At 42.7% G+C, this 20,735-nt stretch overlaps 1 protein-coding gene across 1 annotated transcript in view; it reads left to right on the top strand.

Annotated features, from left to right (window-relative positions):
- Positions 1-1,546: 1,546 nt before the first annotated feature.
- The window catches only part of dtx1 (deltex 1, E3 ubiquitin ligase), a 57,259-nt gene continuing 38,070 nt past the window's right edge, over positions 1,547-20,735 (top strand). Inside the window, exons 1-2 of the mRNA XM_021605790.3 lie at positions 1,547-2,451; positions 3,952-4,635. Of these exons, the coding sequence (XP_021461465.3) occupies positions 4,377-4,635 (259 nt within the window). The 5' untranslated portion in view covers positions 1,547-2,451; positions 3,952-4,376. The remainder of the gene's footprint in view (positions 2,452-3,951; positions 4,636-20,735) is intronic.

Raw genomic sequence — 20,735 nt, 5'->3', positions numbered from 1 at the left:
TTATCTATGTTACAAAAGAAAAGGGCTGGCTCATCTAGTAGATCTACTGCATTTTCTATGTATTATTTATAGGCAGAGAAGGGACTCATATTGTATCATAGGTTGAAAGATGCGGAGAGACAGCTTATGGGATGAATAAAATTGTGGGCATAATTGCATTACTTACCTATAGCCTACATTTCCATATCTAGACACAAGATGGCACTATACTATCAGTACAGACTGTCAATGCCAAATATTTATATCAAAAGACTAAATACAGCATACAGGGATAGAACAAATAGGCGTAGTGACTGAGGAGATACAGGCAGAGCAGGGCTTGAACCATGTAACTATGGAGTTACAGAACAAGTACAGGACTACCTCCTGACATAGAGGTCCAGACCTCTTATATATATATATATATATATATATATACTGCTCAAAAAAATAAAAGGAACACTTAAACAACACAATGTAACGTTTGGCATTTGCCAGAGAACACCAAGATTGGCAAATTCGCCACTGGCGCCCTGTGCTCTTCACAGATGAAAGCAGGTTCACACTGAGCACATGTGACAGATGTGACAGAGTCTGGAGACGCCGGGCGGGCCAGTCCATAGCACATGGAGGGCTGTTCTGCTGCCTGAAACATCCTCCAGCATGACCGGTTTGGCGGTGGGTCAGTCATGGTGTGGGGTGGCATTTCTTTGGGGGGCCGCACAGCCCTCCATGTGCTCGCCAGAGGTAGCCTGACTGCCATTAGGTACCGAGATGAGATCCTCAGACACCTTGTGAGACCATATGCTGGTGCGGTTGGCCCTGGGTTCCTCCTAATGCAAGACAATGCTAGACCTCATGTGGCTGGAATGTGTCAGCAGTTCCTGCAAGAGGAAGGCATTGATGCTATGGACTGGCCCGCCCGTTCCCCAGACCTGAATCCAATTGAGCACATCTAGGACATCATGTCTCGCTCCATCCACCACAGACTGTCCAGGAGTTGGCGGATACTTTAGTCCAGGTCTGGGAGGAGATCCCTCAGGAGACCATCCGCCACCTCATCAGGAGCATGCCCAGGCGTTGTAGGGAGGTCATACAGGCACGTGGAGGCCACACACACTACTGAGCCCCATTTTGACTTGTTTTAAGGACATTACATCAAAGTTGGATCAGCCTGTAGTGTGGTTTTCCACTTTAATTTTGAGTGTGACTCCAAATCCAGACCTCCATGGGTTGATACATTTGATTTCCATTGATAATTTTTGTGTGATTCAACTATGTAAAGAAAAATGTATTTAATAAGAATATTTAATTCATTCAGATCTAGGATCAGGTCCCCTCCTGTCCATATTGCCTAACCTTATTAATTATGACCTTAAAGGCAAAACTGATCCTATTTCAGCACTCTGGGACACAGTCAAATCTCTACAAGTACATAGGGCTCAATTTGGGATTTGGCCTAGACCAAGTCCCTCACACTGCACTATACAAATTCACTCACGTGTGCACACCTCTCTGATGGCCCCATCCCACCAATGTAGCAATCTTTGCAAACGGCTGCTTCAATAAGCATTGAGGGGAGGTCGTAACAGGCTTACCTAGACACGGTTCGCTACACTATAATAATGTCAAATTCATAACTCAAGTCATACGTAGAAGTATCCGCTGCCGCTAGACTGGTCTTTCTGTTAGGCCTATCTCTCTATAGCCTATATCCTATCTTGTCTCTTTTGTCGCTTCCCACAACGATGCTACTGAGGGTTGTGGAGCAACAGTCCAGTGTGCTGTTATGTGCACACCGCGTAGGCTTTTCTCCCATTGTCGGCTTGGGTCTACCGAATATAGCCTAATGAAATTCACGGGAAGCCCTCAGATCAAAGCGTTGAAGATGACCCATTTCATGTAATGATTTTAAAAATGTGTTGAATAAATAGGCTGATATAGTTTATTTAATTCATTTCCATGTTACCAATATGTTGCTGTTTTTAGAATAGACTGTTCACCGTCGTCTCATTTTCACTCCAGCGACGCAACATCCTCTGAATTTTCCACAACTCTACGCGATTACGCGCGTAGCCAAGAGGACGGTAGAGATTTGCATTACAGGTGCTCGTGGACCTTTGTGCGTAATTTTGGACCACTTTGCATGTTCAGTGTGTAAGCGAATTCATTTAATACATCAAAGGGGAAAACACCAGAACAGTCCTACAGCAAGAATGGTTCTGCACCTCTAACGTTCGGATGATTGTAATTGGGGCATGCGTTTTATTGTTTATCCATAGCGGACTGTCGGAGTTTCGATAAACCTAGATGCAAAAAACAAAACATAGCAAATAATTGGAAATAACACGAGGCACTGCTTGATTATGAGGGTATCTATAATCTGAAATGCATTTTTATTTGTAATTTTAAGGAAGGAAATATTACAGGCTTGAATAACGCTTCTGTCCTGCATAATTGAAGACAACATTTGTAAGTATGCCTGCGTTATAGCCTAGATCACAACCTATGATTTGATTTTTCACCTGTGTTTATGTTGCATGAATATGTCAATGCAAACTCCACTGGATTAGAACAATTAACATCGATTATTACAATGGTTTATCGAGTCCGGCGAAAATTGTGCTTTAACGTCTATAGCCTATATATGTTTTACTTAGAATTAAGATCTCAGTACTATGTTTTGGATTAGGCTATAATTATATTCAACACAGACGCTTGAAAGGTGAACAGGAATGCAAAATGTCGGTGTAGAGATCTCGGTCATATTGTATACCTTTGAGGAATATCGTGCACATAATTGTAAATTATGAATAAATAAACTGTAGTAATTAAATCCCAAACCACCCCCACCCCTTCTACGCGATGGGCAGTGTGTGGATCATGATTGTCCAGTATTGCCAAGACATGGTATTACAATCTTCATCCCCAGGCCTATGTTTTGCTTTGTGTAGGCTACATCCATGGCATGATTGACTCCAATCATCATTACCTTGCCTTTGATCAGGGTTTCCCAAACTTGGTCCTGGGGCCTCCCAGGGGTGAACGTTTTGGTTTTTGCCCTAGCACTACACAGCTGATTCAGATCATCTAATTTTAATGATGAGTTGGTTATTTGAATCAGCTGTGTAGAACTAGAGAAACAATTGAACATGAGTTGATTATTTAAAGCAGCTGTGTAGTGCTAGAGAAATTGGATAGTGAGTTGATTATTTAAAGCAGCTGTGTAGTGCTAGAGAAAAATTGGATAGTGAGTTGATTATTTAAAACAGTTGTGTAGTGCTAGAGAAAAAAAATTGATAGTGAGTTGATTATTTAAAGCAGCTGTGTAGTGCTAGAGAAAAAAATGGATAGTGAGTTGATTATTTAAGGCAGCTGTGTAGTGCTAGAGAAAAATGAATTGTGTGTTGATTATTTAAAGCAGTTGTGTAGTGCTAGAGGAGTGGTGTCAAACTCATTCCATGAAGGGCCTTGTGTCTTTTGGTTTTGCCTTGAATTAAGACCTAGACAACCAGGTGAGGGGAGTTCCTTATTCATCAATCAAGTACAGGAGAGGAGCGAAAACCCGCAGACACTCGACCCTCCTTGGAATGAGTTTGACATGTGTGCTAGGGCAAAAACCAAAACGTCCACCCATGAGGCCCCAGGACCGAGTTTGTGAAACCCTGCAGGTGATACATATGCTCACAAGATAAATTGTCACCATACTACCTAGAAATCACTACGCAAAGAATTTATGCTCCTGCAGCAGCATGCTTATTATGGGGTAATAACATTGCAAGGGTTGATGGTATCCTATGAATGTATTTAAATGGTAATCTGTTTAACATGGTTATTGTTGCCATTTTTCCCCTTTAGTTAAAAGACATGGTGAGATTTATTTTAAAAAATAAACCCAGGACCCATTCTACCATTGTGCATTTTCAATCTGGTTGGTATCACATGTACTTTCCTGTCTCCTGTCTGATTTAGAGTGTATATCCCATGTTCATTCTGCTGGGGTTTTCTGAGACTGCTCCGGCTGTATACTTTTGCAAAGCTCATCAGCATCAACATCTTCAGCCACTTCAAACACATCACGCAACAAGAGGAGGGAGCCTAGCTGCTTTTGGCATTTTAAAAAGACGCTGATCAAAGAAGAAGTCAAAACTGCAGTGAAGAAAACACCTTCAGTAAGACAGTGAGTTTCTTGAGTGAACCAGAAGACTCCACCGGACCTGTGCCCTGGAAACAACACCATTTGACTGAGAACTATCAGAGTGACTGCTGACCTCACAGTTGTAATTGTTGTTTTAAAAAAGAAGAAATGTGTGGGCATCTCTGGTGACCTGCTGGGTAGCAGTGGTCTTCTTGTGCTGTAGTAGGAGTGGCTGAACCACGATTACCATAGTGGGACAATGGCACGGCCAGGCTCTGGGGTGCTGGTGTCAGTCAACGGGCTGGGGTACCCCCCTCAGAACCTGGCCCGGGTGGTGGTGTGGGAGTGGCTAAATGAACATGGGCGCTGGCGGCCCTACAACGTGACAACTTGCCACCACATAGAGAACGTACTGAAGGGGGATGCGCGGGGGACTGTGGTCCTTGGACAGGTGGATGCCCAGCTTGCCCCTTACGTCATAGACCTGCAGTCCATGCACCAGTTCAGACAGGACACAGGTAAGAACCATTCAAGAACCACTGTGTAGTTCATCATCATGTGATACATACAGGGGTCACAGACAATGATATAACTATTTCCTATTATTTATGAATTTCAATGGTTGAATAGATGAACAATGTAAAAGGTGCAGTCCATGCCACAGCATGCGGTACATATTATTTACAGTGCCTTCAGAAAGTATTCACACCCCTTGACTTTTTCCACATTTTGTTGTGTTACAGCCTGAATTTAAAATGGATTACATTTAGGTGTTGTGTTACTGATCTACACACAAAACTCCATGAAGTCAGTGGAATTATGTTTTTAGAAATTTGTACAAATTAATAAAAAATGAAAAGCTGAAAAGTCTTGAGCCAATAACTATTCAACCACTTTGTTATGGCAAGCCTAAATAACTTCAGGAGTAAAAATGTGCTTAACAAGTCAGACAATAATTTGCATGGACTAACTCTAACAAACAAGATTTTTGAATGACTACCCCATCTCTGGACCCCCCACACACAATTATCTGTAAAGGTCCCTCAGTCGAGCAGTGACTTTCACGCACAGATTAAACGACAAAGACCAGGGAGGTTGTCCAATGCCTTGCAAAGAAGGACACCTACTGGTAGATGGGTAACATTTTTTTTAAAGAAGACATTGAACATTCCTTTGGTAAAAGGAAATTAATTTATTCCCATGACAGATTTAAAAAGCAATTTGACTGACCATTGTAGATATTTTCAAATACATGCAACTTAAGTTTCATATTATGACATTTTGATTTGAATATTTTGGACATCGGAGTAATCTTGAGGGAACCCTATTTGATTCAGAAAAGATATTCATATGGTAGGTAAGATATATATTTATATATAAAACATTGCAGAGAGCCTTTCCAACTGAAACTCTTTGAGAAAAATATAAGCTACTGGAACCAAAACTTTAAAATAACTGATATTGGAGGGAATGTTGGAACATAACTAATGAAATCACAGTTATGTAATTTCATGTACTCTTAATCCAGTATAAACTAATGTATAGAATTTACACAAAATTCACAAATTCTACTGCACAACGGAAGTATAAAACTAATAATGACGCAATAATCCATGCCTTCTGGGAATTCTATAAAATCCAGAAGTTATGGGCTGAGTTAGAAAGTTGGCTGTCAGAAGTAGTACAATGTAAATATAATTTTAATCCGTCTGTCTGCATATTTCAAGACATGGCATGTGAGGGTGCAGTGAGATACCCAATGGGTTTGACATACTTTTCTTGTCATCTTGAAAAAACCTATATACTTAACTATAAATCAACCAATCCTCCATCGTTAACACAATGGAAAGGTCAAATGCTTTATTATCTAAATGTTGAAATTATGTGAGCGACGGAGAGAGACAAAATGGTGCAGTTTAACGCCATGTGGCGGAGAGTGATACGGGCGCTGGAGATGGTGGGTCTGGGCATGGGTGATGTTGTGGATGTTTGTGTATGTTGTCGCTTGTATGTGGATGTTTTGCATTATTTTTTTTAACATACATAAAATCTTACATCTTTTCTAACTTAGTTAATGGAGAGAAAAGAAACTGCTCAGGAGACCAATGGTGATTTGAAACCAGTTAAGAGTTAAATTGCTGCGAGGATGGATGAACAACATTGTTGTTACTCCACAATACTAACCTAAATGACAGAGTGAAAAGAAGGAAGCATGTACAGAATAAAAATATTCCAAAACATGCATCCTGTTTGCAATAAGGCACTAAAGTAATATTGCTAAGAATGTGGCAAAGAACTTAACTTTTTGTCCTGAATACAAAGTATTATGTTTTGGGCAAATATAACACATCACTGAGTACCACTCTTCATATTTTGAAGCATGGTGGTGGATGCATCATGTTATGGGTATGCTTGTCATCAGCAAGGACTAGGACATTATTTTAGGAAGAAAAGGAATAGAGCTAAGCACATGCAAAGTCCTAGAGGAAAACCTGGTTCAATCTGCTTTCCAATATACACTGGGAGACAAATCCACCTTTCAGCAGGACAATAACCTAAACACAAGGCCAGATATCCACTGGAGTTACGTACCAAGACGACATTGAATCTTCCTGAGTGGCCTTGTTACAGTTTTGATTTAAATCGTCTTGAAAATCTCTGGCAACACTTAAATGGCTGTCTAGCAATGATCAACAACCAACATGACAGAGCTTGAAGAATAAAAAAATAAAAAAACGGGCAAATATTGTACAATCCAGGTTTGACTTACCCAGAAAGACTCACAGCTATAATCACTGTCATAGGTGATTCTAACATGTATTGACTCATGGGGTCCCATTAATTAAATATATCATTGGAGGAGTGGTTGAGTGACCGACTTTCCCCCCTTATATCTTGTTTCTGTGGCTACAGCTAGAGATGCAGGTGTAATTTGGTTAGCTAGCAAGAAATGTGAATCGCTTTGCTAGCTAACTAGCTATACTGAACATGAACAACTGTTATCCAGTCAGCATATCGTTTGTTTTCGTAAATTCACTCTGCCGATCTACTCCGTTTTCAGATCACTCTCGTCTGTGTGCCAGAGAGCGCATAATAACTGATGAATTTACAGACGCGCAACACCCGCTGAATATGACGGATTTTAAATTGTTGCCAGCAGCAGTGTTAGTCACTAATGCTCTAGATAACATGTAAATAGCCGAACCAGCTCTGCTAGGGTGAGTAAAATGGTCAGAGTTAGGTGTTCTCTCATTAGTGTCTGGAAGTAGTTAGCAAGCTAGCCAACTTTAGCTAGTTAGCTTGGGTGCTTGACTACCTTTGGGAGGAACGCTCGGATCAACCCTACTCCTCTGACAGAGCGTCCAGTGTCAAAGTGCAGTGCGCACTCAGAACACTCGGAGCGCGAAACGCTCTGAATTTACAAACGACTCAGAGCACACTGGAGGCAATTTACTTAGTTGTCAATGAAATGTATTTGGCATCGATCAAATGGGCGGGCAGGCAAGTTCCCAGTCAATTGTCAAAATGTGGGTTGGGACAAGCATTTTATTCCCCATCGTTTAACAGTGCAATTTTGAAGTTCCCAAATCTAAGAGGACTCCCATGGTATTTACATATTTGCAGAAATCCATTCACGGCGAATGCGTTTGTTCTAGTGATCTAAAGTCGCGCTTTTGTTACTGCCTGTAAACACAAAATCCAGTTTAAAGTGAACGATGGCAGGCCCGTCTGGCAAATAGTTATTTGCATAAAGGTCTGTTGAGCTCTGATTGGCTATGGCGCACCGGTCTGTGTAGACTCCGGGCCTGGACAAGACATGTTTAGGTTTTATTTGTTGCTGGGTCTATAAATTGTCCAAACACATAGCCATTTTCCAACTCTATATCCCTATAGAATTTTCACAAATGCCTTAATCTACATTATTCCCAAACATTCTAGGAGTTTGTGAAAAAGGGCTCGCTTGTCAGAAAATGTTTTTAAAAAGTGTCATGTTCTTCCTGGGGGTGTATATGAATGGATTTTAATACGATTTCATGTTTCGAAAACGCTGTCAGTTCCACTTCTATTTCCTCCTCTTCTATGCTACAGTTTTAATATCATGACCTTGCTGAGACAGCGGAGCATTTGTCAAGTGAGCAACTGCTGTAATCGCCACTCTCTCCATCGCCATAAAAAAATGACAAATTATATTTTCTGTAAAAAAAATAAAAATTGTGAACAATAAATCATTTTCATGTTTGGTTTTGATGTGGTATTTTCATGGTTCATCTTATTGTACTCACAGTGGTGACAAACCTATCAATCATTTATGATGAGCAAAGCGACATTTCACTCCACCTAGTTAGTAGATAGAGATATTATTAGAAATAGAGGATAGAGATATTCTTAGAAATAGAGGATAGAGATATTCAGTACATCAACCTAAGGTTACAATCCCAGCAAAAATCAACCGTATCGTACTAGGCTTTTCATTCATCCTTTAGGTTGTTTGGTCATTGAGCTTCCAAATGTATTCCACTGAGGTGTTCATACGCCTACCTCTGTTGCATCTGTTTATTGGACACGTTTGCGTCTGTTATGAGTGTGTTTGTCTAAGATTATCAAAGCGTTCTTATCTGAGTTTTAGATGTATCTGCCGTCGCAGTGTGTTGAGGGAGAGTATGCATGCATGCGGGCGATGTCACAGTGCCGAGAACGAGCTGCTGTCCGGATCTTGGAATCTATTCTACCCATAGAGTACAGGTTGGCTAAGCCGATCTACAGCAGGCTAATGGGTGTTACTGTTTCATCAGGAAGCCACAAAGATGAAGTGAACAAATGTAATCACTGAATTCACATTACGTTTGCTATTTCATTCAGCCACAGAATTGAAACAAATTATATTGTATCCAAATTTCGCATTGTTTAAAGTTAAGAGATATCATGCACGCAAAGTAATTAGACTGGGTGTATAAGTATGCCTCCAGGATAATATGGTACAGTTGGCCTCACGTATAGGCCCTTGAAAAAATCAATAAAACCAAGGACATCCAAAATCCATCAGATTAACAGTTTTTAATGAAGCCAGCAATGCAAATAACTCAAGTGAGTGACAGTATACAGGTATTATTGCATGTTGACTAACCAATCACAGTGAATTGCACTGAACAAAAATATAAATGCATAATGCAACCATTTCAAAGATTTTACTGAGTTACAGTTCATATAATACAATCAGTCAATTTAAATACATTCATTAGGCTCTAATCTATGGCTTTCACATGACTGGGAATACAGATATGCATCTGTTGGTCACAGATACCTTTAAAAAAAAAGTAGGGGCTTAGATCAGAAAACCAGTCAGTCTGAGACCACCATTTGCCTCATGCAGATCGACATCTCCTTCGCATAGAGTTTATCAGGCTGTTGATTGTGGAATGTTGTCCCACTCCTCTACAATGGCTGTACGAAGTTGCTGGATATTGGCGGGAACTGGAACACACTGTCGTACACATTGATCCAGAGCATCGCAAACATGCTCAGTGGGTGACGTCTGGTGAGTCTTCAGGCCATGGAAGAACTGGGACATTTTCAGCTTCTAGGAATTGTTCACAGAGCCTTGCAACATGGGGCCGTGCATTATCATGCTTAAAAATGAGGTGATGGCAGCGGATTAATTGCATGACAATGGGACTCAGGATCTCATCACAGTATCTCTGGGCATTCAAAGTGTCATCGATAAAATGCAATTGTGGTCGTTGTCCGTAGCTGATGCCTGCCCATACAGTAATCCCACCACCACCATGGGGTACTGCAACGTTGACATCAGCAAACCGCTTGCCCACACAATGCCATATACGCTGTCTGCTATCTGACCGGGACAGTTGAAACAGGGATTCATCTGTGAAGAGCACACTTCTCCAGCATGCCATTGGCCATCGAAGGAGCGCATTTACCCACTGAAGTCTGTTGCGATGCCAAACTGCATTCAGGTCAAGACCCTGGTGAGGACAACGAGCATGCAGATGAGCTTCCCTGAGACGGTTTCTGATAGCAAAGTTCTTTGGTTGTGCAAACCCACAGTTTCATCAGCTGTCCGGGTTGCTGGTCTCAGACGACCCCGCAGGTGAAGAAGCCACATTTGGAGGTCCTGGGCTGGCGTGGTTACACGTGGTCTGCGGTTGTGAGGCCGGTTGCAAGTATTGCCAAATTCTATAAAACAACGTTGGTAGCAAAATTAACATTCAGTTCTCTGGCAACAGCTCTGGTGAACATTCCTGCAGTCAGCATGCCAATTGCATGCTCCCTCAACTTGAGACGTCAGTGGCATTGTGTTTTTTAGAGTGGCCTTTTATTGTCCCCAACACAAGGTGCACCTGTGTAATGATCATGCTGTTTAATCAGCTTCTTGATATGCCCCACCTGTCATGTGGATAGATTATCTTGGCAAAGGAGAAATGCTCACCAACAGGGATTTGAGAGAAAAAAGCTTTTTGTTCATTTTGAACATTTCTGAGATATTTTATTTCAGCTCATGAAACATGGGACCAACACTTTACATGTTGCATTTCTATTATTGTTCAGTATAGATGAAGTCTAGTCATGATCAGTTTCATATATTCTATTCAGGTAATCTTAGTAGATTGTCTTGGTAGCGGCATTGACGTTGTTGGTTGGCTAGCAAGCAAAACATGACGTTACACATCGTTCACTTTTGGGAAAACTGGTCCAGCCACTTTAAATCAAGTCAAAGTGTATTTGTCACGTATGCTGAATACAACAGGTGTAGGTAGACCTTACAGTGAAATGCTTACTTGCAAGCCCTAACCAACAGTGCAATTTTTAAGTAAAAAAAAGGTATTAGGTAAACAATAGATACAGTAAGTAAAGAAAAAAATAAACATTAAAATGACAGTGAAAATAACAGTATATACAGGTGGTACCGGTACAGAGTCAATGTGCGGGGGCACCGGTTAATCAATCTAATTGAGGTAATATGTACATGAATGTATAGTTAAAGGGACTATGCATAGATGATAAACAGAGAGTAGCAGCAGCGTAAAAGAGAGGTTGGCGGGGAACACACACACACAATGCAAATAGTCTGGGTAGCCATTTCATTACCTGTTCAGGAGTCTTATGGCTTGGGGGTAAAAGCTGTTGAGAAGCCTTTTGGTCACTTAGTAGCTAGCTATCGTTAGTTCAAATAAAGCAAAATTGTATTAAAATGAAAGTGCAATTGTAAAGTATAAAGCATTAATTTCTGAATGAGGTCCTAGAAGGAGGGTTCTCGGTTGAACGTGGACACGTATCAGACAATCCTTAAGTTGCACTCTGAAACCCACACCCACTGTGACGTATAGCACCGCCCACTGTGACGTATAACACCGCCCACTGTGACGTATAGCACCGCCCACTGTGACGTATAGCACCGCCCACTGTGACGTATAGCACCGCCCACTGTGAAGTATAGCACCGCCCACTGTAACGTATAGCACCGCCCACTGTGACGTATAGCACCGCCCACTGTGACGTATAGCACCGCCCACTGTGACGTATAGCACCGCCCACTGTGACGTATAGCACCGCCCACTGTAACGTATAGCACCGCCTACTGTGACGTATAGCACCGCCCACTGTGACGTATAGCACCGCCCACTGTGACGTATAGCACCGCCCACCAGTTGAAATGGTGTGAAAAGACTGTGTCCCATACCAGCTAGTGCAGTCTATTCCTTTTTCATAAAATATCACCTCACTTAGGTTACACGGGATTGGCTAACAATAATGTTTTGCTATGTGGATTGAAATCATATTAGCTGGTGTGAATGTGACAGAGGCAGTAACTTAGCATGGCTGCCTGTCAAACCTGCCTAAAGAAGTGCCGTGGGCGATTTTTTTATTTTTTTGCTCTTCCTGTCATTGTGCCCTCTTATAGAGTATAACAGAGAGCTGCACGTGTCTAGGACTGGGTGGCTGAGATAGAGAGAGGAGCCAGCCAACCGTTTGTCAGCCATTACCATGGCGCTGGGCCTGACGTTTATCGCTCCTCATTGTGGCATTCTCCGTGTTACCTTCCCCCTCGGCTGGGATAAAACTGTCACAAAAGGTGCAGACGGACGATATCCTGGACACCCTCTCCTCCTCCTAAAAACTGTGATAGGCTCCTCAAGCTATGGCTGTCCTATTGATCTGTCTTCATATAGGGCCCTGGTGAGAGGCAATGCCATATTGATGCACTGCCACCATTTACATGAAACCGTAGCCTCAGCTCTGTTTATGGCTTTCAATACATTTGTTTACAGTGGATGTTTGCTATGTGAAGGACAGGTGCAAAACCACAATCAATCAGACTGCTGTAGGGCCTCATATTCTTCCTTGGGAAGACCATGGTTTATATGCCAGTGGGGATTCTGTCTACTGCAGCTGTGGATGGAGCTAGAGGCTGGAAACAGCAGTGTCGTGTTATGCTTGTGTGTCCATGGTGTACCAGGTTGAGTGTGAGTGCTCTGTCATTTGGGTGGTGTGTGTTCTCTCTCTTCACGCTGTCCGGGATCTGGACAGTCTCCTGTGGCTTTGGGCAAATCCAGACCGCCAATGGGTAGGATCCAGACCATAGACCTACACACACCAAACCCATAGCCCATACTACCCTAATGAGACAGCAGCAGCTCTATTTTAACTCTTCTTCTCCCTGTAATCAGTGAAGCATGGCGGCAGCAGCACACACCACAGCCTGTGCAGCAGGGCCCCTCTCTCTATGAGCCTGCCAGGCACATCTACATGCTACTGCCATTTTAAACACAGGGGTTACACAGATCTCAGTTCCGTGCTGGCTTGTGAAGAGAAGATACCAGTCTGTGGTGAAGTGTAAAAAAAATATTTACCAATTTGTGCCTGCATAAGTGCATCCGTGTGTGTGTGTGTGTGTGTGTGTGTGTGTGTGTGTGTGTGTGTGGAAGAATACCTGTCTGGAGGCTGGAAATGGGTTAGTTCATATCCAACGTGGATCGATCCATTTACCTTCCCAGAGGGGTGTTTGAAACCCTAAACACTGCTGTGGACTGATCCCCTTTCACTCCACCAACTCCCATAGTACAACACAGGAGCTTATCAGCCAACGCTATCATACCCTAACACTCTCCCTGACACTTGCCAGTCTGAAAGGGTTCACACTGCCATGCATAACCTCAGTGCTGCATCTCCACCATTTCTCTCTTTCTCCTGATGATGGAAAGCCAATGTAGAGAAGCCAGTAACATGCATCACACACTGTCACGGAACACTACATTAGTGTTACATATGCAGAACATGACAGAAGACACACAAACACTGTTGTTTGTAATTTCATCCCATGAGACATGAATGTGCTATGCTATTATAGCATGGAAATCAACACGCGTGAAACTGCACAGCAGCTTATGACTAATCAACATGTTGAACCTGTGACTACTTCATGTTATGCTATGACTATAAAGACATTACAGAATGTGCATACTGTACCACTGAGTGTATAGAACATTAGGAACACCTGCTCTTTCCATGACATAGACTGACCAGGTGAAAGCAATGATCCCTTATTGATGTCACTTGTTAAATCCACTTCAATCAGTGTAGATGAAGGGGAGGAGACAGGTTAAAGAAGGATTTTTAAGCCTTGAGACAATTGAGACATGGATTGTGTATGTGTGCCGTTCAGAGAGTGACGATTTAAGTGCCTTTGAACGGGGGTATGGTGGTAAGTGCCAGGCGCACCGGTTTGAGTGTGTCAAGAACAGCAACGCTGGTGGGTTTTTCACGCTCAACATTTTCCGATGTGTATCAAGAATGGTCCACCACCCAAAAAACATCCAGCCAACTTGACATAACTGTGGAAAGCGTTGGAGTCAACATGGGCCAGCATTCCTGTGGAACTCTTTAGTCACATTGTGGAATTCATGCCCCGTAGATTCGAGGTTGTTCTGAGAGCAAAAGGGGGTTTAATTCAATATTAGAGAGCTATTCCTAATGTTTTGTGTCACGGATCCCCCTGGTACTGCTGCTCATTCTCTTTACCAGTTCCGGAGGTTAACGTCACCGGCCTTCTAGGCTGCACTGAACTGTGTCATTACGCACACCTGGTTCCAATTCCTCACTGATTGTGTGGGTATAAATGTGCCCTTTGTTTCCCCGTTGGGCTGTCGATTATTGTTCACATGTCCGTTGGTCGTGTGAGTACTTATGTGTTGTCGCAGCCTGTACTGCATGTTTTGTGAATTGTGTTTTACTGTGTTCTACGAGGTTTACCCTTGCTCTTTTGTTTGGGTACATCCCAGTGTTTTGTATACATGTTTGTTTTGGGTGTATTCCTGCGCCTGTCTCCAAATCCTTTATACCAGCGTGACATTTTGTACACTGAGTATATGTACCCTTTTAGATAAATTGTTTATAAACACAATATTCTTCAGAAACACTGTAGCCTTTAGTTAATAACTTTTCTGCTACTGAGTGAGATTTACAGTAGGTTTCATTGTGGGTTGCTGGTCTGACATTCTAGTGTGTAGTCAGAGTGGCTTCATTCCATTGATATGGCCAGTGTCGTGCATTGTTTCTACTCCCTGTTTGTTTCGGTATTGTAGGCGTGAGAACCTGCTCTCCTCTGACCTGCTTTCTCTGTGCTCACGCTCCTCGTTGACTAATTAAAACCGTGTTGGTGATTACCACACTGCCTGTGGTGGAAAAAGAGAGACAGAAAATGAAAGCCATCACTTTCCATTTTCATGTGTAGATGACAACCGGCAGTAACTGCGGTCTTGGTTCTATTGCTGTCGACAGCATCTTGCTGAGTGTGTGTACTGCAGGTGTGTTGGGGGGGGGAAATGTTTTTTTTTTTTTTTACGTGTGTGTGTGTGGGGGTGGGGGGTCGTTTCAGTGATGTGTGGGCGGGAGTTCTGTGAAGGATTCCTGCTATGTACGTGCTACAGGCCAGGTATGAGTTGGCCGTCAGGCATCACTGTGTGAAATGAAAACGTTACTGGGGTTGGTGTGTGTGATGCCCTCCCTGTCAAGGCAGGCGTGTTGTTGATTGACACAGTGGGGTTATTTTGAGCAGATATTCTATACACTGGTTAGATAAGACCATGTCAGTGTTAAGATTGTTGAGTGAGAGAGAGAATGTCCCTACCTTCATTTTAACACTGGTGTCATGATTTACAGTCATTACATCCAGAGATGAGTAGATTTAATGAATCACAAGCTACAGTATGCTCCCAAATGAACTCACGAAAGCACTTTTACTCGTATTTGAAAGCAGTTTTAGTTAAGGCACACCCATTATCTTTTAGCATACAAAGCAAAAGGCTATAAGAAGGGTGCTTGGAGGAGCTGAGGACTCATAGGGAGAGCCTGAGAGTAAAGGTGCATGTGCACAGCTCAGACCTGCCCTCTCGCTCTCTGTTTCTCTCTTTATCCCTATTCTCTTTTTTCCTTTTCCACCCTCCCCTGTTCACTCTGACTAGAAGTCAGCTAAAGTTCCTTCAGAACTTTAGTTTGTTCTTTTGACATTGCCTTGTGTAGATCACATCAATGGAAAGTACTGCCAGTTTTAATACAATTTACAGCTGTGGTTCTCAACTGGTTTTGCCTCAGGACCCATATTGAACCACGTTGTCTCAGTCACGATCCAATATTCGCATCGTGAAAAGGCATTGCCAAAATACAATCTGCGTGTGGGTGTGTGTGGGCACTCAACACTGCCCTTTTCCACCTGGACAAAAGGAACACCTATGAGAGAATGCTGTTCATTGACTACAGCTCAGCGTTCAACACCATAGTGCCCTCAAAGCTCATCACTAAGCTAAGGACCCTGGGACTAAACACCTCCCTCTGCAACTGGATCCTGGACTTCCTGACGGGCCGTCCCCCAGGTGGTAAGTGTAGGTAACAACACATCCGCCACGCTGACCCTTAACACGGGGCCCCCTCAGGGATGTGTGCTCAATCCCCTCCTGTACTCTCTCTTCACTCATGACTGCATGACCACAACACCATCAAATTTGCCGATGACACAACAGTGGTAGGCCTGATCACCGACAACGATGAAACAGCCTATATGGAGGAGGTCAGAGAGTTGGCCATGTGTTGCCAGGACAACAACCTCTCCCTCAAGGTGATCAAGACAAAGGAGAAGATTGGACTACAGGAAAAGGAGGACCGAGCACACACCCATTCTCATCGACAGGGCTGTAGTGGAGCAGATTGAGAGCTTCAAGTTCCTTGGTGTCCACATCACCAACAAACTAGAATGGTCCAAACACACTAAGACAGTTGTGAGGAGGGCACAACAAAGCCTATTCCCCATCAGGAGATTTGACATGGGTCCTCAAATCCTCAAAAGGTTCTACAGCTGTACCATTGCAACACTGCCTGGTATGGCATCTACTCGGCCTCCGACCACAAGGCACAACAGAGGGTAGTGCGTACGGCCCAGTACATCACTGGGGCCAAGCTTCCTGCCATCCATGATCTCTATCAGGAAGGCCCTAAAAATGGTCAGACTCCAGTCACCCCAGTCATAGACTGTTCTCTCTACTACCACATGGCAAGCGGTACCGTAGTGCCAAGTCTAGGACAAAAAGGCTTCTCAACAGTTTTTACCTCCAAGCCATAAGACTCCTGAACAGGTAACCAGATGGTTACCCGGACTATTTGCATTGTGTGCCTCCCCCCAACCCCTCTTTTATGCTGCTGCTACTCTCTGTTTATCTTATATGCATAGTCACTTTAACTATACATTCATGTACATACTACCTAAATTGGCCCGACCAACTAGTGCCCCCGCACATTGGCTAACTGGGCTATCTGCATTGTGTCCCACCACCCGCCAACCCCTCTTTTACGCTACTGCTACTCTCTGTTTATCATATATGCATAGTCACTTTAACGATATCTATATGTGCATACTACCTCAATAAGCCTGACTAACAGGTGTCTGTATACAGCCTTGCTACTCTTTTTTTATGTCCTTTTACTGTTTTATTTCTTTACTTACCTACACACACATATACACATATACCTTTTCACACCATTGGTTAGAGCCTGTAAGTAAGCATTTCACTGTAAGGTCTACCTGTTGTATACGGCGCACGTGACTTTGATTTGATTTGAAGTCATCTAAGTTCAGACTGGAGTCATTTTCAATTAAGAAAGTTGTAAAAATTTACTCAGATGCCTGTGACCCACTCGAAACCTCATGCGACCCAAATATGGGCAGCGACCGACTGTTTGAGAATCATTGGTTTGCAGGATCACATTCTAACTTGAGGGGGCTATACAGCATTTATGCATATGGATAATAAATACTGTTTATAAAGACTGATTATTTCAGTATCAACCAAGTACACACAGTCATACACTCCTGATCTCCATTCCCCTCACTGGACTTCATCACCATTTCATGGTTCTGGAATGGGAATGTAGCTCTGTGGTACTGTTCCACTCTCTAGCAGCTTGGAGGGGTAGTAGCCAACTGCTCGTTGTCCAGACGAGGTCCTGCTCCAGCTCCTGGGGTGAAAGTGACCCTTTGTCTCTGTTATTTCCTGGACCATGGGGCTGTAGTGTGTGTAGTTCTGGACTTGGTCCTGTGAGGAGGAGACAGAGTCTGAGATGTGGCCTCTCCCTCCCTGATTATGGTAAGCCAGCTGCTCTGGGTTGGCAACCTGGCACTCGCAACAGCGCAGTCAGACACCCAGGGCATCTCTCCCTCCTCTCAACCTCTAATTCAATGAGTCACTACTTTTAACTTCTGAGGCGGATATCTTTCTCATTCATCGAGGCTACAGCTTTTAAAACTGCTCTCTGCCGGTGAATCCCTCTGGGAGGTCACTCAGATCAGACTCTCGGTCTCTCCTCTCTCTCTCTAAACAACTCCATTAGGGTCTCCCACTCTGCTGCCTGGTTTAATCTATCACCACCTTCTGGGTGTCAGAAGCTGTGACCACCTGGGTTGACTCTCGGTGTGCCCTCAAAACAATTGAAGTGAACAAGTAGAGCTCAGTTTGAGGCTTTAATGATTAAATAGATGTAAGAACATACTGGCTTCAAGTTTACATTGGTGCTGTTTTGAATCATTGTGGAAATAAGTGGATGATGCTGCCAGACGTTTACATCAGCTCTCAACTAAAGACAAACAGAAATTGTTGTTTGGCAATTTCATATTAACTAGTTTAGGAGAGTGTTTGGGTTTTTTATTTCTGCATGTTTTCTGTCCTAGCTCCAGAGGTTAGAATATTTGTGCAGTCTTGTGCAGACTGTCTGTCCCCAGGTCTTTGGTATGTGAACTGTGAAGACTTTACTCAAACCCTTATAGGCTTTCCCAAGTACTAATGAAAATGAGAGGGGGATGACTGCAACAAGCCAGGGGAGGGACGATACAAGACACGTCTGGAAGACAACCCGGGGGTTCACAGTCCAACACACACACAGACTTCTCCCACGGTACTACAATCACTTATTTTGATTGTTTGCCGCATGGCCACTCTGCAGAATATCAATGTGAATCTCTCTCTCGCTCTCTCTCTTTCTCTGTCTGTCTTGCACTCTCTGCTTTTCTTTTCTCTTTCCATCTTTCTCACTTTCACCTGTAAGCTGTTCTTGGTCCCACTCCAAGTTCTGTGAGTGTTCAGCAGGAGAAACATCCTGCCGCAGCCTGTGAGGTGAATAATATTGACCAGGTGTTCTTGGCAGAGCCCCCCTGACCAGGACCGGCTCCAGGCATAAGCGACACAAGTGGTTGCTTGGGGCCCCAATGTAAATACATATGTAAATACAGTACCAGTCAAAAGTTTGGGCACCAATCATTCCAGGGTTTTTCTTTATTCTACTATTTTCTACATTGTAGATTTTTTTAAACATTTTTTTTATTCACCTTTTATTTAATTAGGCAAGTCAGTTAAGAACCAGTTGTTATTTACAATGACGGCCTAGGAACAGTGTGTTAACTGCCATGTTCAGGGGCAGAACAACAGATTTTTACCTTGTCAGCTCAAGGATTCGATCCACCAATCTTTCGGTTACTGGCCCAATGCTCTAACCACTAGACATCAAAACTATGAAATAACACATATGGAATCATGTAGTAAGCAAAAAAGTGTTAAACAAATCAAAATATATTTAATGCAATCTAGAAAATAGTAAAAATAAAGAAAAACCCTTGAATGAGTAGGTGTCTCAACTTTTGACTGGTACTATGTATGTATGTATGTCTGTCTGTATTTTTAGGATCTCAGTCAGGGTCTCAAAGTACTGATTAGAGTTAGAATTGTAGAATACACAAGGTGCAAGTTCGAAATTTGGTAGTGCATCAGCAATTTTTATTATGTTAGTCACCTGAGTCACTCAATTAGCCATGTCAGCTAACAATTTTTTAGATTGGTAAGTTAGTCCAGCCAGCTATCAAAACTTGTAGTAATCATGACTGAGTAGCGACCAGGCACGCAGGGCAGGTGCCCTGGGGGCCTGACCTCCAGGGGGCCCTCATTGATTTTGTTTGTCACTCTCAGACATCATTAACATGGCAAAATGTGTAGAATTGCAGTATATTTGCTTTAAAACTGAAACAATTTATCTCCACCCCATGGCAAAATGGGCAGAATTGCGGTCCCCCAGACTCAGCCGGCCCTGCCCCTGACTCTGAGCTGTCCATCCTGAAGGGAGCACCGAGCGGCTTCACTTTCCAGACGTCTCATTAATAATGAAGGCAAACACACCGTCGGGGTTTGTTACTACTGTCTCAAGGTGAATTTAACTGACTAAGAAATGGAATAGCCCTCAATACCTTTCTGACTCTCACATACTGTTTTGTCTATCCGTCTGAGAGACATTAGTCAATGTGAAAGGGAGTAGGAGTCACACCAGAGATGTCTTTTCTCTGGTTGAAAATGTGTGTGTGGGTTTTCACTGCAGATGGTTTCCCAGTTAATATGGATGCCTAACAGACGATAGATCTGAAGCAAAGATCACACATTGCAGCGCAATCTGTTAGATGGAATATTACCACGTTGATTTTAATCTGATGAATAATAAAATGATTGAAATATTTGAATAGAAATGCATTAACGTAGTTTTACTGCATTGTGTCCCCTTGGGGAACTTTGTCTAGAATGTCAATACATATAAATCAATATAGCCTCTAGAACTTCCAATAATCTGCTTGAGAATGCCCTAGAGACTTTTTTCCCCTCAATAGTTGATCTTGGAAAAATATATATTTCTTTGCACTTGGAACAGTTATGCATCTAAAGTTGATTTGTTTACTTTATTTTAGGAATAATAAGCACCCTCCATCTATTCATAGTATACTAGCTACATGTAATTATAATTGTACTGTACTGAAAATACAATACTCAGTGTGCACCAGTGTAGGCTAAAGACTATAACTCCAATAGAAGACAGTTATCCCGAATTCAGGAGTCTCCCATAGCACTAGTAATTCATATTTCATCATACAGTGAGCTCCAAAACTATTGGGACAGTGACAACATTGTTGTTGTTTAGGTTCTGTACTCCAGCACTTTGGATTTGAAATGATACAATGACTATTGGGTTAACGTTTAGACTGTCAGCTTTAATTTGAGTTTAGAAATTACAGCACTTTTTGTAC

This window comes from Oncorhynchus mykiss, chromosome 6, assembly GCF_057628025.1.
Source record: "Oncorhynchus mykiss isolate SJ-2025 chromosome 6, ASM5762802v1, whole genome shotgun sequence".
Classification (NCBI taxonomy): Eukaryota; Metazoa; Chordata; class Actinopteri; order Salmoniformes; family Salmonidae; genus Oncorhynchus; species Oncorhynchus mykiss.
Note: the sequence above shows the minus strand (reverse complement) of the source record. Positions and strands in the feature narration are given on the sequence as shown.